Source organism: Pelodiscus sinensis, chromosome 8 (assembly GCF_049634645.1).
Source record: "Pelodiscus sinensis isolate JC-2024 chromosome 8, ASM4963464v1, whole genome shotgun sequence".
Taxonomy (NCBI): domain Eukaryota; kingdom Metazoa; phylum Chordata; order Testudines; family Trionychidae; genus Pelodiscus; species Pelodiscus sinensis.
This window is the reverse complement of record NC_134718.1, coordinates 7,317,832-7,341,940: the sequence shown is the minus strand read 5'-3', so window position 1 is coordinate 7,341,940 and position 24,109 is coordinate 7,317,832. Positions and strand designations below refer to the sequence as shown.

The 24,109-nt window shown below is 43.3% G+C and overlaps 1 protein-coding gene across 6 annotated transcripts in view; it reads left to right on the top strand.

The window, feature by feature from the left end:
• Positions 1 to 23,118, top strand: part of AP3M1 (adaptor related protein complex 3 subunit mu 1) — a 35,684-nt gene extending 12,566 nt beyond the window's left edge. For 3 of the 6 annotated variants that reach the window (XM_075935756.1, XM_075935761.1, XM_075935755.1), the window contains exons 2-10: positions 9,319 to 9,395; positions 10,955 to 11,230; positions 12,512 to 12,683; positions 13,677 to 13,814; positions 16,152 to 16,237; positions 16,885 to 17,018; positions 17,964 to 18,171; positions 19,858 to 20,002; positions 22,045 to 23,118. In XM_075935756.1, coding sequence (XP_075791871.1) covers positions 9,319 to 9,395; positions 10,955 to 11,230; positions 12,512 to 12,683; positions 13,677 to 13,814; positions 16,152 to 16,237; positions 16,885 to 17,018; positions 17,964 to 18,171; positions 19,858 to 20,002; positions 22,045 to 22,145 — 1,337 coding nt within the window. In that variant the 3' untranslated portion in view covers positions 22,146 to 23,118. Of the gene's footprint in view, positions 1 to 1,734; positions 1,791 to 9,318; positions 9,426 to 10,954; positions 11,231 to 12,511; positions 12,684 to 13,676; positions 13,815 to 16,151; positions 16,238 to 16,884; positions 17,019 to 17,963; positions 18,172 to 19,857; positions 20,003 to 22,044 lie in introns of those variants that run through there. The other 3 variants (XM_075935757.1, XM_075935758.1, XM_075935759.1) reach the window with 2 other exon arrangements.
• The last annotated feature ends 991 nt before the right edge of the window (positions 23,119 to 24,109 follow it).

Below are 24,109 nucleotides of genomic sequence, written 5' to 3'. Positions count from 1 at the left end.
GGAAAATTGATGCAGATAACCAGGGCTCGCCAAACCGCGGCGAGCCCTGCTCGCCAGCTGCGCTGTCCGGCGATCTGCGCATGCACAGATCGCCTGAACCCGGCTCTTCTGGGTTGCAGTCTACTCACCACGGGCGAGTAGATTGCATTATTTGTCAAGCCCTGCAGATAACCATGATGAGCATGGCCTTGAATGCACACGAGAATCAGCAGCCTCTAATGCAGCTTGGAGAGATTTTTAACAGTCAGTGGATCCTCTTCGTTGATTGGTTGTTTTTTTTAAACTTGGAGTTGTTTGTGTAGGGTGTTATCCCAACACTAATTTAGTCATAAATTCCTTTATTAAATCCCAAGCCCAAATGGTATTTACACAGTTGTTCTGTACCTGCCTAAATGAGTAATTTACTACATCTCCTTTTAACAAACAAGTGATATCATTGTCAGTTACAGACTTCAGCTAAACACGAACTTGAGACAATTCATCCTTATTTCTCATCCAGATCAGATTTACGGTCTCTCTTTTTTTTTCCCAAGGCCTTTCCACCTCTCCTTGCTGGCCAACAATTTTTCATTGCATCATTGGCTCGCATACCAGTGTTATCTTAAAGTAAAGGTTATGTGGGATGGGAAGGTTCCAGCTGTCTCCTTTTAGACAGATTCCTTGTGTTACTTAAAACCATCTACAGCCACTCCTGTTGGTTACGGTCTTTTTCAAGAGATTTTTTTTTAAACCAGGCCCCTTTCATTCTCAAGATTAACTAATTCTTTAATTTATTCTATACTTGTCTTAAATTGAGGGTAATTTGTCAAGCTATCATTTACCAGATAATCCTAATTTTAGTAGCATGGTTTGATAGTCTGCTGTCCTGACATGAACAAGAACTGAGGGACAGATTTTCTTCTCCAAGAGATCTAGTCTTTTGGGCTCTTGCTATTTGTGAATTGAGTTCCTTAACTATTTTGATCTCACTGGTGGCAACACTATCAGGGAAGAGGAGACAGAGTCTAAAAATGTCAGTCCTTTTCACAATACTTGATATGTACAGTCAGCACATTTTGAAGTAGCTGAAATGAAGACAGGACCATCAAAAGAATTTGGCTCAAATATCCGCTCGCTAATAGATAGAGCAACTCTGCTTTGGGTTGTAGGTTGTGGAATACCCAACAGGCGATGGGCTTTTTCAGAATTGTCTCCCATGGAACATCCAGAGGTTTTGTCCATTCAGTTATTCTATAAAAGGATTTTTAAATCATCAGCTGACACTAGTGTAGCCCATGGAAGGGTTTCAGATTTACAGACATGTCTCCATCATTTTAGGACTCGTTGTGCCTCTGTTTGCTGAACTTAATGAGGAGCGGTATAAGATTCTTGAGAGTTTGTAATCGCTGACTTGCACATAGGTGATATGCTAAGGTAGACCTTGTCTTTGACGATGTAGCTATGAGGGCCAATATGGCCACGATGGCAGTACATCTGCGAAAGAGACATGGAAGCAAATTGGAGAAACCAAGGAACGTTGTGAGAATTAACATCCTCAGGTCCAATAGGAGGTTCTTTACCATATCTCTCTAGTCTTGTTTACTTTCCTTTTCAGGGGAAGACTTGTCAGAGTGAAGAGGATTTAGTGTTTGGATGGGGAAATCTCTAATGCAAGAGCCATAATAGGAGATTTAAGGATGTGAAACCCACACAAATCCTTCTTTGTCCTTTTATGTTGATTTAGAGAACTTCTCATCACAAAACCCCTTGCTGCTTTCTGAGGAGGGCATCTGCCTGACATCGAAACTGAGGTAACTTCCAGGATTGATGTCTCTGGTTTTCACCACATCTCGGGTCATCCCAGGAGTCTAAAAAACCTCGAGGAAAAAGTGCCAGTCTGGACTGTTTCTCCTTGTGTATTTGCTTCTTTATAGACTTTAAGGGAGAAGCAGAGTCTCTAAAACAGTGAAGGCATCCATTGTGAGTGTCAGTCAGACCTCTTGCAAATGAAGGTCATGGCTTGAAGCTAGGACATCCAAGCTCCGCCATTAGCTCTCTTGTATGCTCTTTTTTTCCACTTCAAGTTTGTCCTACTGCCAATAAGCTAAATGAAACTAACAATTACACTCACTACAAATATTAAGTACTCATGACTAAGCAACATAACCAACAGGAGGGAAAAAAAGGCTGCAAAACGAGAGACAGATACCCACCCTCTAGCTCCAACGTACTGCCTTAGGCATTGTGGGGATGGGTTTCCCAGGTGAGGGGGGTAATGAGGGAAGATCACTTCACTGGTACTGTCCAGTAGCAGTGTTCAACGAAGCGCACACACCCACATAGGCAGTAACACCAAAGCAATTGTTAGAACTGACCCTCCGGTGTTCCCAAAAGTCTACGTGGCAATAGTGCCATGTGTGTGATTGGTGGTTAGGAGGTGGCTGATAATTCAGAAAAGCTGTTACTCTGGCTCCATTGTTGAACATAATCAACAGCTGTGTGGTGGGCTGGTGTGGGTGCTCACCCGTAAGTAGTGTGTGGCATTTGAGTGAGAAACTAGGAGTCAGAATAGTGAACAGGTTGTCTATGCTGTAAAGTTGTAATATGCCCAGGCTTCAAAATGGGGAGAGAAACTTTAACTCTGCCTTTGCTTTGGCATGACCAGACGCCCTGCAGCTTAACGCTAACAACTCCTCTATCAGACAGAATAGACCTGAAGAACACAAAACACTTCCCTCCCGCCCTCCTCCGCTTAAGGCTCTGTCATTGGTTATTCACTCACCATTAGGGCAAGTCATTTTTGTGACTTGAAAATTGATGACATTTTCTGTTTCACATGCTTCCTGAGCAGCAGGGCCGAGCGAATTTCTCAGTCACTTGGTCAAGATGATAACAGACACCGTGTCCGCCCCTCCCTCCTCCCCCTAGTGAGCTGCTCCTAACTACGGCCCTGACAAATTCACAGCAGTGGAAAGACACATCTGACTGGACTCTGATCTCTTCTGTGTTTTTACCCCAGACAATACAGTTTTCATGTGGAAGAGCAATGGGGGGCCTGACCCAAAAGGGAGGTGGAAGAGTGTCACAAGATTTTATTTTAATAGGGTCATAGTACTGGCACCTTTATGCCTGAGCTGCCCTCAGAGCTGGGTGGCTGAGGAGAGGTGGGTTTTGGCCGGATACCCAGCTCTGGGGGCAGTGCCTCATCTGCAGTGCAGAAGTAAAGGTGGCAATGCCATGCCATCCTTTCTTCTGTGTTCTTGCTGGTGTCCGTGCTGCCTTTAGAGCTGGCACTCAAGTTCTCCAGCTGCCTAGCTCCGGAGACAGCCTCCCCGCCAGCAGCAGCACAGAAGTAAAGGTGCCACAACCCCTCCTACAATAACCTTGCACTCCTCCCACACAACTCCATTTTGGGGTTGGGACTCCTACAATTATACCACCAGGGCATTTCAGACTGAAAGTAGCTGACATCATGAAATGTATTTTAAATCCTCTGTGTGAGAATTGGGTAGAGCCCTACTCTTAATGCTACCATGCGCTGGACTCTTCTGGTGCAGCGCCGGGGAATACGTGAGCGAGAGGTGGGTTGGAGCTGTCCAAGGAATGGGTAGGAACGCTATGCTGTTGCTCACTTCCCCTGCTGAGGGCAGTGCACTGGAGGTCCAGCAGAACTTTAGACCACAATCCTTGTTCAGTTGTAAGGGATCATTCAAACTCTGTTTTGGAAACTGTTTGGTGACTAAAGCTTTGGGGAAACGGGGTTTCCAAAAAAGTAGCTTTTCTACAATCCCTCAGTGAATAAGGGATCCTCTGTATAGGGACTGTTGATCTCAGGGAGCTGAGAACCGCTGGAGAGTGGGGGATACCTTCCTTTTCTGTGACATACTTGATGAGGAAGGGGAACTGAGTCAACAGAGACCTCTTCTATGGTCTTACAACTACCTCTCTCCATCCCATCCTTCAACATTTCCTCCCAGGGCTTGCTCAACCAGGGCAAAGGAGAGTCCTTCATCAAGAGAAGGAACCCAAAACGACCTGCCCTTCCCATGCTGCCTCCAGTAATATGGGAGGGACATGAGGCTCTGTCTTCCCCGTGCTGTTGCTGTTTGAGGGGAAGGGGCAGGTCAGAGCAGTTGGGAAGAGCTGTGGGGAAAGAGAAAAGGGCTCAGGAAGAGGGCGGGTTGAGATGCTGTGGGGGCAGTGAAGGGGCTGACACGCAGCCAGTGGTTTGTGGCTCGGATAACTGCTGCGAACAGAGCAGAGGCTGTGGAGGTGAACTAAGTGGGCTATGGAACATGGGGATGAAGAGTGTGTGGGGGGGTGTGTGTGTTGGTTTGTTTTAACACAAGGAAATCACATTCTTCCGCCTTCCTCTCCCCTCACTTCCTAACACACAGTTAATTAAATTTGTCCAGTGAAGCCTAGTGCCCTTCATAGACATCAAATTCAACTACACTCAAGTCTCCAAACATTCCAGGAACTGTGGCTAAAGATCACCCCACACTCACAACTCTGCATCAGCTTTTCGGTCTTCAAGTAATGGCCCATCGGGTCAGTAAGACAAGCGTGAGTGCTCTCGTCTCAGGAATGGCACAGAGCGCTCTAGGAGCAGGGCACTGTATGGTACAATCCTAACACCTCTTTGCTACGGCAAAACCTAGGTTGGGGTAAGGCATAGCAAACAGGAGCTGCCTTCACCTTTCCCATGAAGGGTCTGAGTTTCCTTTTGCTCACCCCTAGGGAACATGTGCACACATGCCACCAGGGGACTGACAATCCCTAAAACGTCTCCTGTATGGTGCTGCTGACACAGAACACATCATGGGAATGAGGCATACTTGTTCCCCTGAGATACACGTTCATCTTTCCTCATAATCTGTGAAAGCTCTGCCAACCTGTTCCACCTAATCCCGCCATTCGATATCCACTCCTGTAAATGCAGCTGGACTTGGGCCAAATAAACCTTGTCATTCAAATCTGTGGAATGCAGGACTAACCTGCGCATTTTAGTCATCCATGTGTACTTCTTATGGCACACCCCTTGCTGAAATGTTCCCAAGACTTCATGCCTGCTGCAGAGAGCAGAGCTGAGGTAGCATTGTTGGGTGTGTAATTTAATTCTCAGTTTCCTGCTTGGTGTGCAGCTGAACTCCAACTTTCTGGAAGGGCACAAGGCATCACAATGAATGTTGGGGCAGATAATGTCAGTGAAGGATAAGTAGGCACCATGAGTGATGGCTTGCATTATTCCCTTACCACTTTGCATCATTTTGGTCCAGTGAACTTCCTGGAACTGTCCTCCGGCTTTCTTCTTGCGGCCCAGCTTCGAGAAGAGTGAAATTGTAGAATCTGCATTTGATCAAAAAGGAGAGAGAGAAGTAGCCTCAGCACATTGAAGATACATTGGACAAAACCACTTTAGTTTCCCAGGGGCAATCATGTAGGGGAGGAAGGTTTACATTCCCTTGGAATAGGAAAGGTGACCAGAAAGAGCCCAGTAGAATCCCACCTAGCAGAGACTGACACGCACATGAACAGGCTCTAGGAGAAGAAAGAGTAAGTGAACCTACTGAAGGACTGCCCCTTCAACCCTTTGCATGGTCCCCGACAACTGAGTTAATGATCCCTCAACTGGCCGCATCAAACACTACAAGTTTATTAAAATAAGCATGAATGACATGCTGGGGCCTATTGTCATGAGTTAATCATCCATGACTATCCACAGTCTGTTCCTTTATAAATGTCTGGAAGCAGTGATCTATGCAGTCTCATTGTTCCCAGACACACCCTCTTAACACTTTACATATTGCACTTTTCCACCTCCTCCTTTAATTGCTATCGCCAAGTGTTTTACAAAGCGCTCTCTGGGAAGGTTACTCTTTTTGATTGGGTGGGAGGCTGTATGCGTGTAACTTCTAGGCTTTCATCCAGGAACACTATCCTCAATGTCCCAGTTCTAAAAATACTTCGCACTGTGATTACTGGTGTCATTTACTTGACCTGTTGGTTTAAGGAATAATTCAGTCCTGCTGTTTAGTGGCTTCACTTATGTTCTCATGGGAAGTACTTTCTCAAGGATAGTGGGCCTATTCTTATTCCTTGTGGAATTTGAGCTTTGATTCAGGACAGATCAGTATCTGGAGGTCAGGGCTCAGCAACAGACTGCATATACAATAACCATTATTGGAACTTAGTTTGCTGGAGATTTTTATATACAGGCAGTCCCCGGGTTACAGGGATCCGACTTACATAGGATCCCTACTTACAAACGGGGTGAGGCAACCCCGCACTAGCTGCTTCCCCCCAGCAGACCAGGGAGACGCAAACCAACCCCCCCCCCCACCAGCAGACCAGGGAGACGCGGAGTGGCTTTTCTCAGCAGACACCTCAGCTTGAGAATAAAGGACTGAGGGAAGTGAGGTGTGGGAGAATAAAACTGAGTTCTGGAGAAATGTTTGGCTAGAGTTTCCCCTACAATATGTACCAGTTCCGACTTACATACAAATTCAACTTAAGAACAAACCTACAGTCCCTATCTTGTACGTAACCCAGGGACTGCCTGTACAAGAAAGTATTGTAAATTTTTGCTCAATAAAGCAGCAAACAGTAAAATAATGATCCATACCTTAAATACTTTATGAAGGGAACACCCAAGTTAAAAATAGCTTGGCAGATTATGGTCATCAAAATTCTAGCTGTTGTGAAATAAATTGGCAGTAACTCTTCGGAGAGAAGTGTCCATATCACCACTTTTACAACTGAATGAGAAACTGAACTGGCTGACACATTGGCTCTTCCAGATCACAAGTGAGGCACAGAAGTGTGGGGGCATAACTGCCTATGCATCTCTCACCTGAAATGGCTTAAACAGGACTACATAGCACTTTAAAGACTAACAAGATGGTTTATTAGGTGATGAGCTTTCGTGGGCCAGACCCACTTCCTCAGATCAAGTAGTGGAAGAAAATTGTCACACCCACTACTTGATCTGATGAAGTGGGTCTGGCCCACGAAAGCTCATCACCTAATAAACCATCTTGTTAGTCTGGTGTAGCTGAATCAAAAAACAGGACTAACATGGCTACATTTCTATCACTGAACTGACTTGTGAGAGAAAATGTCTCTTTAAAGGGAACTCTAACGCTGGGGTTGAAATAGTACAGCTAGTTTGGAAAAGTCCGAGAAATGTGTTTAAAAGTTTGCAAAATTTGTCATAAAACTCAGCAGTATTTAGGAACAAAACCACCGATCCAGTTAGCAAGTATAAGGTCATGGAGTTTTACATCAGCCGTGTCTGCATTAACACAATCAATTTGAAGGATGACCCAGGGCCACATGCTAAGATCAGAATTTACAAGTCTGCCTTTAGCAGTTCAGCCCTTCAAGTGTGAGTCGTGTGTTTGTAGTAAAAGTAACACATGCTGATCCATAGAATCTGTGGGCTTTAACAGCAAGACAATGTCTAGAGTCTGAAAATGCTCCATGATTCAGACATCTGATCCAAGCCCTTTTCAGTCCTTGGTTATCGCTTTACAGACTCTGCTGGGCTTTGAATCAGGCCTTTATAGAATGAAGTCCGCTCCAGTGCATGTATTGAAACTTGCCTGTGTTTACATTTCTGGTGAATTGGGGTTTGTCTTTGTTAACAGGCAGGCTATTGTATCCATATTAGAATGCATGCAAGAATTGTTCTAAGATTTTACTGCTGATTACATTCATGTGCAGGTCCTGTTTTGCTATGGAACAGTACTGACAGTGGTTGATTAGACTTGCACACTTACCTGACCATCTTGAGAGACTTAGCAGAGTTTAATATGGCAATGCGTGCTAAATTCAGGAAAAGTTTTTGGTCAAACTGGATTAAAACTGTTATGTTCAGATTGCTGTGTTTAGGAATGCATGACTCTTCTCAAGTTGCCCGGGGGTGGGTGGGTGGGGGTGGGGGGGGTGTGTGTGTGTGTGTGTGTGTGTGTGTGTGTGTGTGTGTGTGTGTGTTGCTGTTTCAGTAACCAACTAAATGTTGGATGAATTTAACCCTATGTATATTCAGTGAAGACCTGCAATAATGTTAATTTCTGGGATGGCTTGACTTTATATAAAGGGAGATGTAAATCAAGGAGACAGCCTTGACTGAAATAATAATTTAATAAACGTTTCCACTTTTATACACGTTTTCCAAAAAAAGTGCATTCTCAGTGGCTGATATAACCATTAAAATATGTTGATTTACAATGAAATAGTCTTTTACACTAGATTTGTTACATCTTTTTGCTTCCTAGCAGGATACATTATAACTATACATGCATTTATTTAAGCAATATAGAGCTCAGCATTTTCAGATTCTTAATATACATTCTTACAATGAGAAAATGATGCATGGTATTTTTATTTAGATAAATCATGAGGAGAATGTAAATTATTATGAAGCATTTTGATGTTAACTGAGCATAGAATTTGAATTAAGCAAAACAACCTTAAATGTTTTGGATATGTAAGAGAAGTTTATAAAACTGTTTCACTTTTTTAACTAATTGATTTATTAAATAGCTAGATTAACTTTAGTCCCTGAGTTAATTGATTATTTCTGGTCAGCCTGGGAAATTTTCCATATGGCTAAGTGACTGGAAGCTAAGTTCTACTCACCTAAATATCTTGAAAAAGAAAGTCTAGTCTCTGAGCTATTGTGCCGTATGTATGTGGCTTGACCTCAAACGTTAGAATGAAGGGAAAATAGTTAAATCAAGTTTTTGATTGGAGGCTCAGCATGTTATTTCATTAAAATGTTTAAGAAATTATAAATTTAGGCCTAACGTGTCATACACAGATATTCCATAACATTATATAGGGGTGTGTGTACAATGTGAATATATTCAGATTTCACTTTAAACAGGTTTATTTTTAAACAGGAAAAAAAATCAAAATCCAATTTAAAATAAAATAATTTTAAAAATCAGCCATGCTAATTTCAAACTTCAGTGTCTTCTGCTGCTGCCCAGTAGGATGGGTGATAACTAAGTATCCACTTCTAAAGTCCTACCTTGAGTCATTGGAACCCAGCCAATATAAGGACCATGAAATATGGCCTTTTTGTTGCTCTTTGCATCTTCACTAGGGGAAAAAGATGTTTAGCTCTTGTTAGGTAAATCAAAGTAAAATCCTATTTTACAAGAGTTTTTCTGTGCTTCCCCCTTACTCCCTCCAGATGGAAACATCTGTCAACTTTTCCTCAATTATTTTACTCGAAAATAAATCTTACACAATAGTAATCTTGTCTCTGTCTCTTTCTCTCTCAAATAAAAAATAATGGTTTGTTGAATACATCTCCAAACTGTATTTCAGGTACAGGAGTGCTTGTCTATACATGCTACAACATCACCTTGGTTTTGCGGGGAGCCTTTGAGAAGACAACTCTTCTGGTATAAAAGAAACTCTCTAAAGAAATCACGGTATTCACACACTCTTACCTCTCTGTAGATTCCAGTGTATCTTTAATAAACGGGCAAACAAAAAGTCAGTGTTCAAGTGTTTGTTTGTGGGGTTTTTTTTAATGTTACTGCAGCTTTTACCTAAGAAAATGGCTATATCTTTTCTGACCAGTTTGATTGATTGAAACTATATTGCTTTCAATTTTTTGATAAATACCTAAAAGCCACATTGGAGCATTTCAAGTGACTCAACAAAATGAGCAGACACTTGAGTTGTGAGAACAGCAGCAAGTGTCTGGAACTAAACACTTTTCCTAGTAGTCAAGCATTGGGTATGTTGCGGGAGGGGAAACTTCTTGCGAGTCATTTAAACCTGGACACTTCAGGCAGATGTAAATATTTTTTGTGGCTGAGTTGTGTTTTAAGGAAAAGATTTTGCCATTTCTACAGCCGTCTTGGCCTGGCCACCCAGATTAATGAAAACGTTGTTTTTCAATTACTTTTCCTGGAGATAGATATAGATATATAAAAAGAAGCTACTATTCTCTCCATCCCCAATGTTCAAGAAACTGTTACAATGTTGGTTTTCGCAACTGAGTGCTTTTGTAACACTTGATATAGAAACACTAGTGGTTATGTTATAAACAAGACACACGAAGTAGTTTTTCCACCTACTTAGCACTGGAAAGGCCTCAACTGGTGTATTGTCCCATTTTTAGCACCACACTTTGGAGAGCATCTAAAATTATTTAATCTCTACAAAACTTGAGCTACCAGAAATACTGGAAGAAAATGGGTTTGTTTACTCTGGAAAAAAGAAGACAGAGAGACAACAGCCTTCAAGTACATAAAAGGTTGTTATAAAGAGGAGGGTGATAAATTAGCCTCCTTTGCCACTGAGGACAGGACAAGAAGCAATGGATTTGAATTGCAGCAAGGGACATTAGGGAAACCTTCCTGTCAGTAGGAAAGCACAGGAACAAAATACTTGGAGAGGTTATGGAATCTGTCATCAGAAGTTTTTGAGAATAGATTAGACAGACACCTGTTAGGGATAGTCTTCGATTATATTTAGCACTACCTCCATGCCGGGGACTGGCGAAGATGACCTATCCAGGGACTCTTCTAATCTTGCATTTCTGTGGTGCTATGTTTTGACAGTTCGAAGGGTGAACTTAAAACTGCACTTAAACACAGAATTACTTTTATCTGTTGACAGCTGTGCTGCTGGACAGGGTAAAGAGCTTTACTGCTTTGAACTTGCTTAGCTCTTAAAGTGTGGATGCCTTCAATTAAAAAAAAAAATCCGAAGTATTTACTACAGTAGCAGTTTGGTGTCTTTGTACGTCTATTTCCTTTTAGAAAGTAAAGGAACTGCAGTCAATATTGCAATAAAGTAAAATATATGGAGTGGTATCCTCTTTTTAAAAAATCCTGGTGTACATTAGAACAAAGCCAACACTGGAGTGAAGAGAAGGTGGGGAGGAGAAGGAATGTCAGTCTTCAAATCACTTCCATCTGTGTAACCTGTATGAATGTGTCTCCAACAGAAAATGATCCACAGTCTGTTTCTTATAAACTGTTCTGGTGATATATTCTTGGAGAAGCACTGGAAGAGCGTTGTGAGCCAATCTGTGTGTGATTATTTCTTTGAAGCTCAGGAGAAAGCCACCGATGTTGAGAATGTGCCTCCCGTCATCTCAACGCCCCACCACTACCTCATCAGTATCTACCGGGACAAAATCTTCTTTGTGTCTGTTATACAGACAGAAGTGCCACCACTTTTTGTAATTGAATTCCTGCACCGAGTAGCGGATACATTCCAGGTCTGTCGCTGATAAATTATTTGAATTCTTAGCTTGGCTAAGTGTGCATGTCTATTGCATAAGCTTAAAAGAAAAATACAGTTGGGGCCTCTAGAATTTGGGTATTTTTTGTCCGGCCGCACCAGTGGTCTGGCATCCCTGTGGGCGTTCCCACGCTGGAGCGCTCACTGAGAGCAGGGCCCAGTTTTGCCCAGTAACCCTTCTCTTGCCTTTCCGGACCACCACCTGTAGCTCATTTGTCACGTTCAATCTCGAGGAGGGAGGGAGTGTTGGGGGTGGGGGGGGAATGGGAAGGCAGGGTGGCTGTGGAGATGGGAGTTGTATCATGCTGCAGTCACCTGCCTCTTTCCCCTAAAGGCCCATCCTCCTTCTCCGTGTCCGCTCAGTCAATGCCAGCCTGTCTGCTGCTGCTGGAGTGAAGCCCGCAGCCAGCAGAGGGCCCAGTATGGGCCTCCCTTAGTCCCATGTCCCAAGCATGCTGAACCAGGGAGGTATAATCTGTAGATGCAAAACCTTCCTTGTCAATAATCTGATTCCCCTTGTGTTCTATGTTTTGTTTTGTAAAGCAAAATTTTGTTTAATCAAGCCGAGCCCCAAAAGCTCTGCTTGGCTGATTTTGCTTGTGGGTATTAAGTTGCACCAAGCTCACACTTCAGACTGACTCTCCAAAGCTTCCACCTTTAGATAATTGTGTGGTGTTTGTGTTCTGCCGATGCATCTGTTGTAATGAAACTGTCCATGAAAATTGTAATCGGTTTTTGTAATCCAATTTACCATGACATATCTGTCAAGTAGCTGTAAGGTGCAGTGCATAGCACTGAAGGACCTACAGGGTGGTGTGTTCAGAGTATTTCCTGAACTGAAAACTAAACAATGGCTGGGCACTGTACCCATACTTGCACTGGACTCTAACAGTCCTGTGGTTCAAAACTAGGGAGGGAGGGAACCGGAGGTTGAGGGTTTGAGCCCCGCCCTTGGGAAACCCAGCACCTGCTTCCTGAGGAATAGATTTAATCAGTTATTTAGTTAAATAATAACTACTCCAGCCCAGCTGCTTCTGATCCCACCCTGAGTTGATGGCTCTGGATCCAAGGGGGGGGGGGCAGAAGCGGCAGTGGGGGGGTTGCTATTAAGTAAGCAATAACCCGTTCACATCCCTGTTCAAAGCATGTCCAGAAAAGCTCTTGCCACCATAACTATTAGTTTTATAAGCAAAATAAACTTTACATCAGTTTTAATATGAATAAAAATCCTCTCCCTTTTGTAATCTGATTTGTTTAGGATTATTTTGGTGAGTGCTCTGAAACGGCAATTAAGGACAATGTGGTTATTGTCTATGAGCTTCTAGAAGAAATGTTGGACAATGGCTTCCCATTGGCAACGGAATCCAATATCTTAAAAGAATTGATAAAGCCTCCCACGATTCTGCGCTCTGTTGTCAATTCCATCACAGGTATGATAAACGGCCAACTAGCGTCAAAGTTTTTTTTGTTTTGGTTTTTTTTAATAAAATGAATTGACTGAGAGTAGTTATCAGTGGTTCAGTCGAACCTGAAGGGCATATCAAGTGGGGTCCCAAAAGGATTGTTCCTGGGTTCAGTTCTGGTCAATATCTTCATCAGTGATTTAGATAATGGAACAGAGAGAATATAACATGCTTATTCTTTTGTGGACAATACCAAGATGGGAGGGGTTGCAAGTGCTTTGAAGGATAGGATAAAAATTCAAAATATGGACGAACAGTGGAGAAATGGTCTCAAGTAAACAGAATGTAATACAAGAAACACGTACACAAAAAAAGCAACTTCCTGCAAGGAAGGAACAGTCAGTTGCACATCTACAGAACGGGAATATATTTTTATTTAATTTTTTACCCAATGAGGGTAACTTTTACAGAGTTAATCAACTGTAGATAACATAATACTTGGTCAGTCATTTTGAAGTGAGACTAGTTTTACAGAGTGAATTCAGTGTTTAAATTTACTCTACTGTGGCTCTTTTGGGTAATGCTGATTGCTAATTTTGTCTCCTGAACTTCTGAAGTCTGAATATCACTCAGTTAAATCAACACTTCTCAGGTTTGTTTTGTTGTACACTCTGTTGTTATATATTTCATGTTTAAGGTTAAGAACCATTTTTCTATCCAAATGTTGACTATGGGAGGGTAAAATATTTGAATGTTCCTAAGCAACTTTGACTCCTAAATCACTAATCCTGCATTCTTAGCAGCCTAAAAGCTCCCGCTGACTTAGGTCAAATATTTAGATGTACAAACAATGCAGAGGGCAAGCACTGTCAGAAAATGTGGACTTTTTCATCCAGTTAAGGAAACCCTTCTGTTATAATTTTGTGGTTTCTGGGTTCATTATATTTTCGGTGCATAACTCTAGGATCTGAAACAAATCTCTTCTAATGAATTATGTTTTGAATTGTCTGTTTTTCCCAGGTAGTAGCAATATGGGAGAGACGCTTCCCACTGGACAGCTGTCCAACATTCCTTGGCGCAGAGCAGTAGTCAAGTACACAAATAATGAAGCCTATTTTGATGTGATTGAAGAAATAGATGCGATTATAGACAAATCAGGTAAGATGCCATGTCAGCGCAGAATTGCTTGTCGGCATTCTATTTAGCCAGTGATGTTTAGAGAGCATTCATGCAGTCTGTCTGGCTGCCATTATACATCACAAATAAGAACACTACCCATTTGAAAGGTCGTGCACAAATGCATTTCTTTCATCTCATAAAAGCAATATGGCCTGGGCTACCTACCTGGCAGACTTTTGATTTGCAAGTAGTACCTTGCATCTAGAAAATTATGACTTGTCTATTGGTTGGGGGGGGGGGGTTTGTTGGTTTTGTTTTCTTTTTTTTTTTTTTATAACTGTAATTAAAGGAAACATTTTCTAGAGGGCCAAAGATTTATCTGATCTGTTACCTTGTATGTCCACTGTTCTTTCATGCCAACAAATGATCGTTAAGTTGCAGACTCCTTATCATGTGTACAGGGCAAAAGTTTTCCCTCCCTCTCGAGCCTCATGTTATTCAGAGGCAGATAATGGGGAAGAGAATGCTCTTTTCTAAATACCCAGCCAGTATGAATGCTGAAGAGTGAAAGCCCTTAAATTTTGGGGAAGAGGAGAGCTATGGAGGTGGAGACATGACAGTCAGAGTCCCTTGATGCATAACATGGATTGCATCTAGCTTGCTCAGTACCATCCAAAACATGTAATGGGCATACCCGGTCAGTAATGATGTAACAAAATTGCCGTCTGTAGTTCCGTTACGGCTCCTGCTTCCAGACCAGTTCGAGGCTGTTGTGAATCCTAGTTGCGAGCAGTTCATGTTTTTCCCCCTACGATTCTTTAATTTCAGTTCCTCAAAGGCTGTCCCTTAGGGTTGCCAGGTGTCCGGTGTTGACCTGGACAGTCTGGTATTTTTGCCTCCTGTCCGGTAAAAAAAATTCAGAATATACTGGACACCTAAATGTCCGGTATCTTCTGGTTTTTCCCTGCCAGGAGGTGAAAATACCGGACACTTGGCAACCCTAAAACACACTCACCAACTGGGCCCAGCCTCTGGGACCCCGGAGCCCCTGCTTACCTGGTTCCGCAGAGAAGCTCCCTTCGGGCTTGACCAAGAAAACAAGATGGCTGACAGCAAAAAACTTAAAGACCTGAGCAAGGGGAAGCAATGCTTTCCCTGGGTCTTAGAGCTCAACCGCACCTCTTTCTAGCTTTATTCTGACTCTGCACACAATTAAAGGGGCCGCGCTGTTTTATTTATTTATTTTATTTATTTGCTTAACTCTTGGGGTCTTTTTTTTTCTTCCCCCCCCCCCCCCCCCAACAACTTTGGTCTCCCCCCTTTTTTTTCCCCCTCAACAGAATTTTTTCCCTGGTGGGGTTGTTTTTTTTTGGGGGGGGGGGAGGAGGATGTTCGGTATCTTTGTTGAAATCATCTGGCAACCCTACTCTCTCTTCCTTCCTTATGAGACCTCTAGACTTTATTGGAACATATGCAACTTTTATGATCGCTTCCATAGTATAGGCCGTTGTCTCATCTTACACTGAGACTCTGAAATCATGTCTATTTGAAATGGTCTCTTCTCTTCCGTCATGTCACTAAGTAAATATTAGCTTACAGTTTCCTCTCAAATCAATGAACTGTAGGTTCTGCATCTTTTTTTTATTATTATTATTCTTTTGTGTGGCTACGTAAGCCCAAAATCCTATTAAAGACCAAGACCTTTTAGTTTGCGTGGGACATGGAAGGCAGCCATTGCTTATTAAATTAGAAATCTCATGGTCTTACATCTGTCAGGTCTTTAACAGACCAGGCAAGAAACTTAAGTCCGCCACACTTGCAATTTATAAAAGCCGGTTCTGCCCAGCACTGTCTCTGCGGGGCCACCTGCCCAACCCCCCATTGCCTCTATCCGAGGCAGCGGAGGGGATAGGGAAGGCTGCTGCGAATCTGGCTCTGGCAGGCTGAGCCTCGCTGTGGGCAGAGGCTGCTCTGGCAACAGCCCCTGTCCATGAGGGTCACCAGCCCGTTTGTGGAAGACAGGGGCTGCTGGACTCAGCATGAGCCAAGAGAAAGCAGTCCCAGCTCGCACTAGTCTGGGACACAACATCTCTGCATTTTAAACGTCGTAAAATGCAGAGCTGCAGCGTGGGTGCAGCAAGACTCAGTCCCGGCTCGAGTTGGCTCCTGGAACTACCCCCCCTGCAGCTCTGCAGAGTGCTTCTATCAACTCGTTGTGCAGTCCATACTTGATTAGTCAGATAACCCAATTGAACATCCCTACTCTGCAGCATTGCGTGTGATGCATTTATATCCTCTTTACTGCAGCTCCTGTTATATTTGGTAAGCTATCCACTGTCTACTAATCTATGTGTTTCTTTCTCCCTGCTTTTCCAGGTTCCACAGTCTTTGCAGAAATTCAAGGGGTCATTGATTCCTGCATTAAGCTGTCAGGAATGCCTGATCTTTCTCTTTCATTCATGGTAAACCTAGCTGTGCAATTGGCCAAATAAATGTAACTGTTTGTGCTGTGCTTCTGGCAACATTTATGCAAAAAGACTGAAATGGTGCCCTCAATCCATAGTATGCAGAGAGGAGGATCTAGCTGCTTCATGGCTGTAGTCTCCAGCCACAATATATGTTTTAAATAGTGCATGTAACTTTGCAGTGCTGTGCCTGGTAGGGTGGCTGTATTGTTTAGTACTGTAATTGGTAATGGAGATGGAGGGCCTATTTGTCCCTGGAGCAGCAGGAACTGACAGCTGTCATGATCTGATTGTGGTTTAGTGGCCTAACAATAGCAGGCACCATGAACACCAGCTCTCCTTAATTGGCATCCTTGGCAAAGGAGTGAATGTGCACGGAGACTAAATTGGCTTCTCTCACTTAAAGCCACTCCCTACCAGTCACAGCTTACAGGATGGGATAAGGGAGGGGAAACTGGCATTTCTTTTGTCAGACTGTACCTCGTCTCTTGGCCAGGATTATGAACCTAGAATCTCTCTACAGCAGCCTAGCTATGGGGGGGGAGGGAGGGAAAGAGGGGGAAGGCGTGAGGAAGAAATGAGCCAACTGATGGCGAACCTTCACCAGATACGGGAGAAGCTTAACATTCTGTCCCTTCCTGTAGAACCCGAGGCTTCTGGATGATGTCAGTTTCCATCCCTGCATTCGGTTCAAGCGTTGGGAGTCTGAAAGAGTCCTCTCCTTTATTCCTCCGGACGGAAACTTCAGATTGATATCCTACCGTGTGAGTTCACAGAAGTAAGTTTGTGTTAGCTATCCAGGCTTCACTTGAGACTTGTCTGCACAGTGCATTACTTCATGCAGGAAGGGAGCGCATTCTAGTGCACTCTAGGGTGTTGCACACTCAATGGATCCTGCTGGCATGTACTAAAAGTTTCAAACTTTCATGTGCCCTAGGGAACCTTTCAGTACACTCCAGCAGGTTCCACCTCAGCCCTTCGGTGTGCACCGTGCTAGTGCACACTAAAATCCACATAAACAAGCCACATAAACAATCCACATAAAAAATCCTGTAAACAAGCTTTAGGATAATCTTAAGACGTTTCAGTTTGCTTTGACTTATGATTTAATAACTGGAATTCTCAGTAGTAGTAACTGCATGTTCATGGGTAGTTGTCTGAGATGTATTTAATGTGTTGCTCTGTTGCATTTTAAAAAACACTTCTGTGATGATCTCGAGATCTCTGCCAAGCTGCAATTGTTCAGCTGGGCAGATGACTAGTTTGTAACAGAACATTTCACTTTGGATGTTTCCATTGCTAAAAACTGCTCTGTAATTAAGACACTATCTCTTTGTAGCACATTGAACTTCACTGGCTTAAAAAAAAAAAACCACCCCTAAACTGCAATGTAGGCAAAAGTGAGACTGTACAGTCAGACTGCCTTTAAGTATTTTTTGTATTGATTGTTAAACTGTTCTGCACCACTAGAACTTGGTATTGCCTTATGAACTGCTAACTTAAAAATTTTGATTTCTCCCTCTTCCCTCCCGCCCCCAATCCCACTTTTGGATCTGTTTTCGGACAGTGTAACTTTTTACTTTCAAGAGAAATTGGTTATGGTTTTATCCTGCCAACACAATAAGATACAAGAAACTTTTGCAAACTGTACTTGTATTTCCCCTAATATATCTGAAGTCTTATTTTCTGCAAAGTGCATTTAATTCCCCATTTCTGTCTTCAGCTTGGTAGCAATTCCTGTGTATGTGAAACACATAATCAGTTTTAAGGAGAACAGCTCTTCAGGAAGATTTGATGTTACAATTGGACCAAAACAGAATATGGGGAAGACAGTGGAAGGAGTCATTGTGACGGTTCATATGCCAAAAGCTGTACTAAACATGAACCTTACTTCCACACAAGGCAGCTATACATTTGATCCTGTCCTTAAAGTAAGTCTTGAGCTGTTTTATTTCTGTCTTTAAATTCAATGCAGACAAAATTAGAGACATTAAAGGGAGCTTCATACCCTAACACATCTAAACTTGAGCACTCAATATAGTTTTCTCCTGATCTAAAAGAATTACTGTTCTTATTTCTTTCTTGGTATATTGTAAAGAGCATCTTTGAAACCACATTTTATACCTGTGTTCTTTCTTTAGGGTTATGATAACAACAGAAACCTTCTTTTCCGTTTAATGTGTGTGTCAGCACCTTGTATCCATTTTATGTATGGTGCATGCCTTTTCCCCCATGCTCTGTAAGGAGACATTTCCTTATAACTGCTGGAGCACAATTTTAAACTCAGGCAGCAAGTAGCAGGCACGGGTAAGCTGCAGTATGTAGAATAGCCAGCAAATAGCAGAATGGGGGGTATATTTTGGGTATGTTTGCTGTTGCTCTCATGTAGCCCAAAAAACCCTCAAACAGTTGACCTATAATGCTGCTTCTCTGAGTGTATCGTTCCAATGCAATTCTCACTTATGCTTTTTGCACACAGGAGTTGACAGCCAGAACTGTTAGTCTTTTTCATTTGAACCTTAAGAGCAATTTTTACAGGCTGTTTGTACCAAGTCCCCCTCCTGTATGTCTCATGCTATTTTCTTAGCACTGCTAAGAGCTTGCCAGGTAGCTCTTTATTTGAGCGGGAGGCAACAGTTCTCCAAAGAGAGACTGATAAAAATGAGACTAAACTATTGCATCAAAAAGTGAACAGCGCCCAAGGCAGACAAATATATCACAACCACGATTACTCCAGCTGGGAGGGAAGGTGGGCAAAGGAGCAAATAGCCCTAAAACACATGTAAAAACATACTGTACACATCCAGCTTCTAGTTCTTCTCAGGTAAATCTTGCTGTCTTCTCTGCCCCCTTCCTAAATTACGTAGTAAGAGTTGTGAAGGTGACTGCCACAGTGGAACTCTTCATTTTGTATTGGTACAGAAAGAGATGAAATTGCGTCCGAAGGACTGTATTTGACTTGGAATCAAAACTCAGTTTACCTTAATTGTTACAGTCTGGTGGACTTTGCATCCCATACGTACCACAGAGCCAGGCAAGCAGCAGCATGCAATGAACTCAACAGGAGTAGGAATGGACACAAAGGGGGAGCTTTTTTACCAATCTTTGCTCCTCTTATAGAAGAAGGCACCTACAACAACTGACCCTTTAAAGCACTGGAGATGCAGATCGTCTTCTAGCTGCCTCCTAATGGCAGAAACCTCCTTTTCCTCCCATTCTGCATGCAAAGAGCCATTCTGCTCCTCTTCCATTTTCTCCACACACACACCCCCCCCAATTCTCTCCTACCCACGTAGCTGTTAGCTTTGTGCTGCTTCCTGCCTCACTTGGGCCCTGTTGACTTGTCTGAGTCATTTATCAGGAAGCATTGCTAAGGAATTGGACCCTATGAAGGTTTCCTGACCCCTGGTCATTGTTCTTATCGAGCTTCATGTTGGATTTAACCCAGGCAAGGGACCTGACAGGACCTGGTATCCAGCTGCCAGAATTCTTCTATGGACTAGCTGCCCTGCCCAGCTTACAAATTAACAGCTTGATATTAACGTGATTTCTCAAAATGTTTGCAAAATTCCACTCACTTGTCTCTCTTTTTTTTTTTTTTTTTTTTTTTTATAAAGGTGTTAACATGGGATGTTGGCAAAATTACCCCTCAAAAGTTACCCAATCTTAAGGGCACAGTGAATCTACAGGCTGGAGCCCCTAAGCCAGAGGAGAATCCCAGCCTAAACATTCAATTTAAGATACAGCAACTAGCTATTTCAGGTGAGACTGCTTTATTAACCAGAACTAATCCAATTGGGAGGACATGGGGCAATTCTGGGATCACAGGCGTTGGCTTGGAGATGCTGCAGACTAGATGATACAGGGGCTAGTGCAGCGTTCAGTTCAAACAGATTAAGTTTCTTTGAAACACTAACCGTTCCATCATTCCTCGTGGCCTTTCCAGGGCAAAATTAATGGGCATTTCACAGGCTGCTGCTTGGAATATGCATACATTTCTCAGATGCAGGGCAAGGAAGAGTTCAGTGTAGGATGGAATTGTTTTCCTTGAGTTCTGTGGCCTGGCCCAGGGAAAAATCCCTCCCCAATTATCAGTGACAATGTTTTTATAAGCTATTTTCCTCCTCGCTCTTGTAATCTTAGACAGTTCTTAACTGCCTCACATTGGCGTCAAAGTAACTCCTCGGCTGTGTCTACACTGGCATGAATTTCCGGAACTGCTTAAAACGGAATACTATTCCGTTTTCAGTTTTTCCGGAAAGGGAGCGTCTACATTGGCAGGCTGCTTTTCCGGAAAAGCGCCTGTGGCCAATGTAGATGCGCTTTTCCGGAAAAGAGCCCTGATGGCCATTTTCACGATCGGGGCTTTTTTCCGGAAAAGACTACTAGGCTGTCTGCACTGGCCCTTTTCTGGAACAGTGTTCCGGAATAAGGACTTATGCCCGAGCGGGAGCAGAATAGTTTTTCCAGAATGGCGGCTGATTTTGTACAGTAGAGCATCGTTGCTATTCCGGAAATTCAAGGGCCAGTGTAGACGGCTCGCAGCTTATTCCGGAAAAGCGGCTGATTTTCCGGAATAAGTGGCCCAGAGTAGACACAGCCCTCTAGTTTCAGAGCATGAATTCAAACCAGAAGGCTCTACAGTGTTAATACAACCATGCACTTGAGACATTAATCTCAGAGGCCCGAGTCCTGCAAACAAACAGTGCACGAGAACACCACTGAAACCAGCTAGAGCTGTTACCCTTCACTCAGATACATTCTATGTATTGGATTACACACTGGCAGCAAATGCTACTTGCAACCAAATGAGGTGGGAGCAGTGAAGGCAGTGGATTAGCAAGGTCAGAAGACCATGTTAGTGGAACCATGGTCTCACTGGGGTGGTTCTAGAATGCCACACTGGTCACGTGTAGCAGATGGTCCCAGCTGGTGCCTCAGGCACCACCTTCTGTGGCTGTCCCCTCTCAATGCAGACACTGGCCTGTGCTCCCCACTCCTACGCTGGAGCCACGTTTGACCAATAAAATAAGCAAACTTTTAATTAGTCTGCGTCACTTCCCTGCTTTGCTGCATAATTTGCTCTGGAGGAATCTGTTCACTCTTTATTTTGAGGGTTTTTTTCCATCTCTTGTACCTGTGCTACCATGCGTTTGCTAACGATGGTATGTTGTATAGGTGCTCACGGACTAACGAGACATGAACAACACAGAATTAACGGCTTCAGGTCTAAGGGAAGACTTTCAGAAAGCTGTGATTAACTTCAGCTAATAAACTAAGGCACAGCAAGCCCTAAAACTACCCAGACTGGAAATTGTGCAAACTTTTATAACCAAGAGGGTAACTAACCACTGCAGGAACTGACCAAGGGTTCAAGTAGTTTTCAGTCACTTGAAAATTTTCAGAGCAAGAATGGATGTCTTTGTCAAAGCTCTGCTATAGTCCAGCTAGCTCTTGCGCTGATGGTTGGAGGTCTTAAGGGTAGCTGTTGTCTGGTGTGTGCTATGCAGCAGGACAAACATGAGCAGTGAGCTTGGTTCTGAGTCCCAGGAACTCTCACACTTGACAGTATAGGAGAGATAGGTTGGCCATATGTCCATGTTGAGAGCTGCTACATGAATTAGTCATCCCTTCTGGCATAAAAACCGTCTGAGGAAGAGAGCTTGGAAGAGAAACCCATTCAGCCTTAATGGTAGCGCTTAGGGTTGCTAGGATGAAGACCTAAACTCTTCCAGGGGTGGGAAGTGTGAAAATGTGAAAGGCTTTGCTTTTATAACTTGTGCTTCATGTTCCCCTTTGTGTAGGATTGAAAGTAAATCGCCTTGACATGTATGGAGAGAAATACAAACCTTTTAAAGGTGTCAAGTACATCACAAAAGCAGGAAAATTCCAAGTCCGAACATGAGAAGATGCTCTGATTCCCAGAGCTAGTGGTGGTACTTCTTTTCTTCAGATTTGGAAGTTGCAACCACATAGTGACTTATCTTGCTATTAGGTGCCAATTGAGTAACAATGCACACTGATTAGTTTGGGATCAAAGCATTTCACAGCAGCCATTCAAATCTAAATGTAGTCTGTTTTTTTGTTTTTTTTTATAAACATGGCTATACACTAGGTTGATTCCCCTCCCGCCCCCACCTAATTTCACACTTTCAATTAATCCTTTTGAATCAAGGATTGTTTTGGGATTGGGTGGCTTACAGAATGTCACCAACTCACTGCCAAATACAATACCAAAGCCACATAGTAAAAGCACACTAACATAGGGCATGCAACCCTGCGGAATCCTTGTAGGATAGCTTTTATCACTACCGGGGGGGGGGGAAAGAAGACTCCCTATTCTCATTCTCAGAGCCTGCTCCAAGCGAACCTTTCACAGTGCACATGATATCATCCCAGAACTAGTGTGCAGCAGAGAGAATGGATAGGCTTCTGGGGGAGCATGGGACACGTCCAGTTTGTTCACTTGCCTCCAGAGCTGGTCTGAAAAATTTTTCCTTATGTTTACAAGATACTGCCTTAGGAAGTGTTTGCCTTATTCAACTTTCATTTGTGCCACCAGCAGATGAGTGGATTTTTTTAAAAAAAACCAACCTGCATCTGAGAGTGATGGTTGCTTCCGGTACTCCACTTTATTTCTGCATCTCTTCTTACTTTGTATTTTTATTATGAATACAGTTGCAGAGAGGAAGATCTATTTTTTTATGTAAGGCCTCAACTTTGATTTAGAGGCACTTCCTCTTTAAAGCAAATACACCAGACTTGTGTGCCATGTGTACATTGGAGTGTAGATTTTCGGTAGCACAGTAGAAAATGTCAAATGTACTCAAAGATTGTATGCTTTACTGTAATTAATTAAAAGGGAACTCTGTTGCCAATCTCTCCACTTCTAAAATGTATTTTGTATTCGGTCCTGTCTCTCTCGGGCTCTAGCAAACAGTAGAGGTTGAACCTCCCTGGTTTGCAAGGCTCTAGTCTGGCAATGGCTCTGGTCTAGCAGTGTTTCTCAACCAGTAGTACAAGTACCCTTGGGATACTCGAGAGAAGCCTTGGGAGGGGGGAGGAACGTCAACGCAACTGACACTTCAAGAAAACTGAGTTTTGTTTCACCAACACAAGGTTTAAGGAACATCCTGAAGGTAGGGTGGGTTCCCATATGGCTGAGGGGATAGGGCATTATGCTGGGGAGCAGAGTGTGGAGGGCTCCAGCCCCACCCTGGGAGTCAGCAGACAATACAGGATATAAGGGACATCCTGAAGGGAGAGAGGTGGGGTGGGTTCCTGGCTGCCTTACAGGATAGGGCATTGGCCTGCAGAGGGGCAGTTATTTAGCAAATAGCACGTTGTTGTGTTTGTACTTTTTACACTCAAATGTCATCACCTGCCCTGCTACGATTAGGTTGTAGCGAAAACTTAAGAGAAAAATGTCTGAAAACTGTAAGTACTTAATTTTTTTAAAGAGGTACTTTTTAAAAAAAGGTTGAGAAATACTGGTCTATCAGGACTGTGGATGTTACTGGGCCAGAGAACCCTAGCAGCCGGGAGTGGAGCCAATCCAGCAGATAGAGCAGAACCGCTGGAGCTCACAGGGCTGTGACGGCAAGTGGCCTAGTGGCTGGGGAGGGGAACCCAGTGGTGAGGATGATGCTCGCCCAGAGGCCTGACCTTCCCTAGTCCAGCAATCTCCCTGAGGGTGCTGGACGGGGCGGTCCAACCTGTACATGTACAAGCAAAGCAACCACTAGCTACAGCGACATTACTAACTTGCTCGGCCTCTCTAGAGATACGGAGTAAGTACCATCACTGAACAGGTCATGGAGCTGATGAGTCCTTCATTTTACTTTACAGCTTTAAAAAGGATGAAATGTA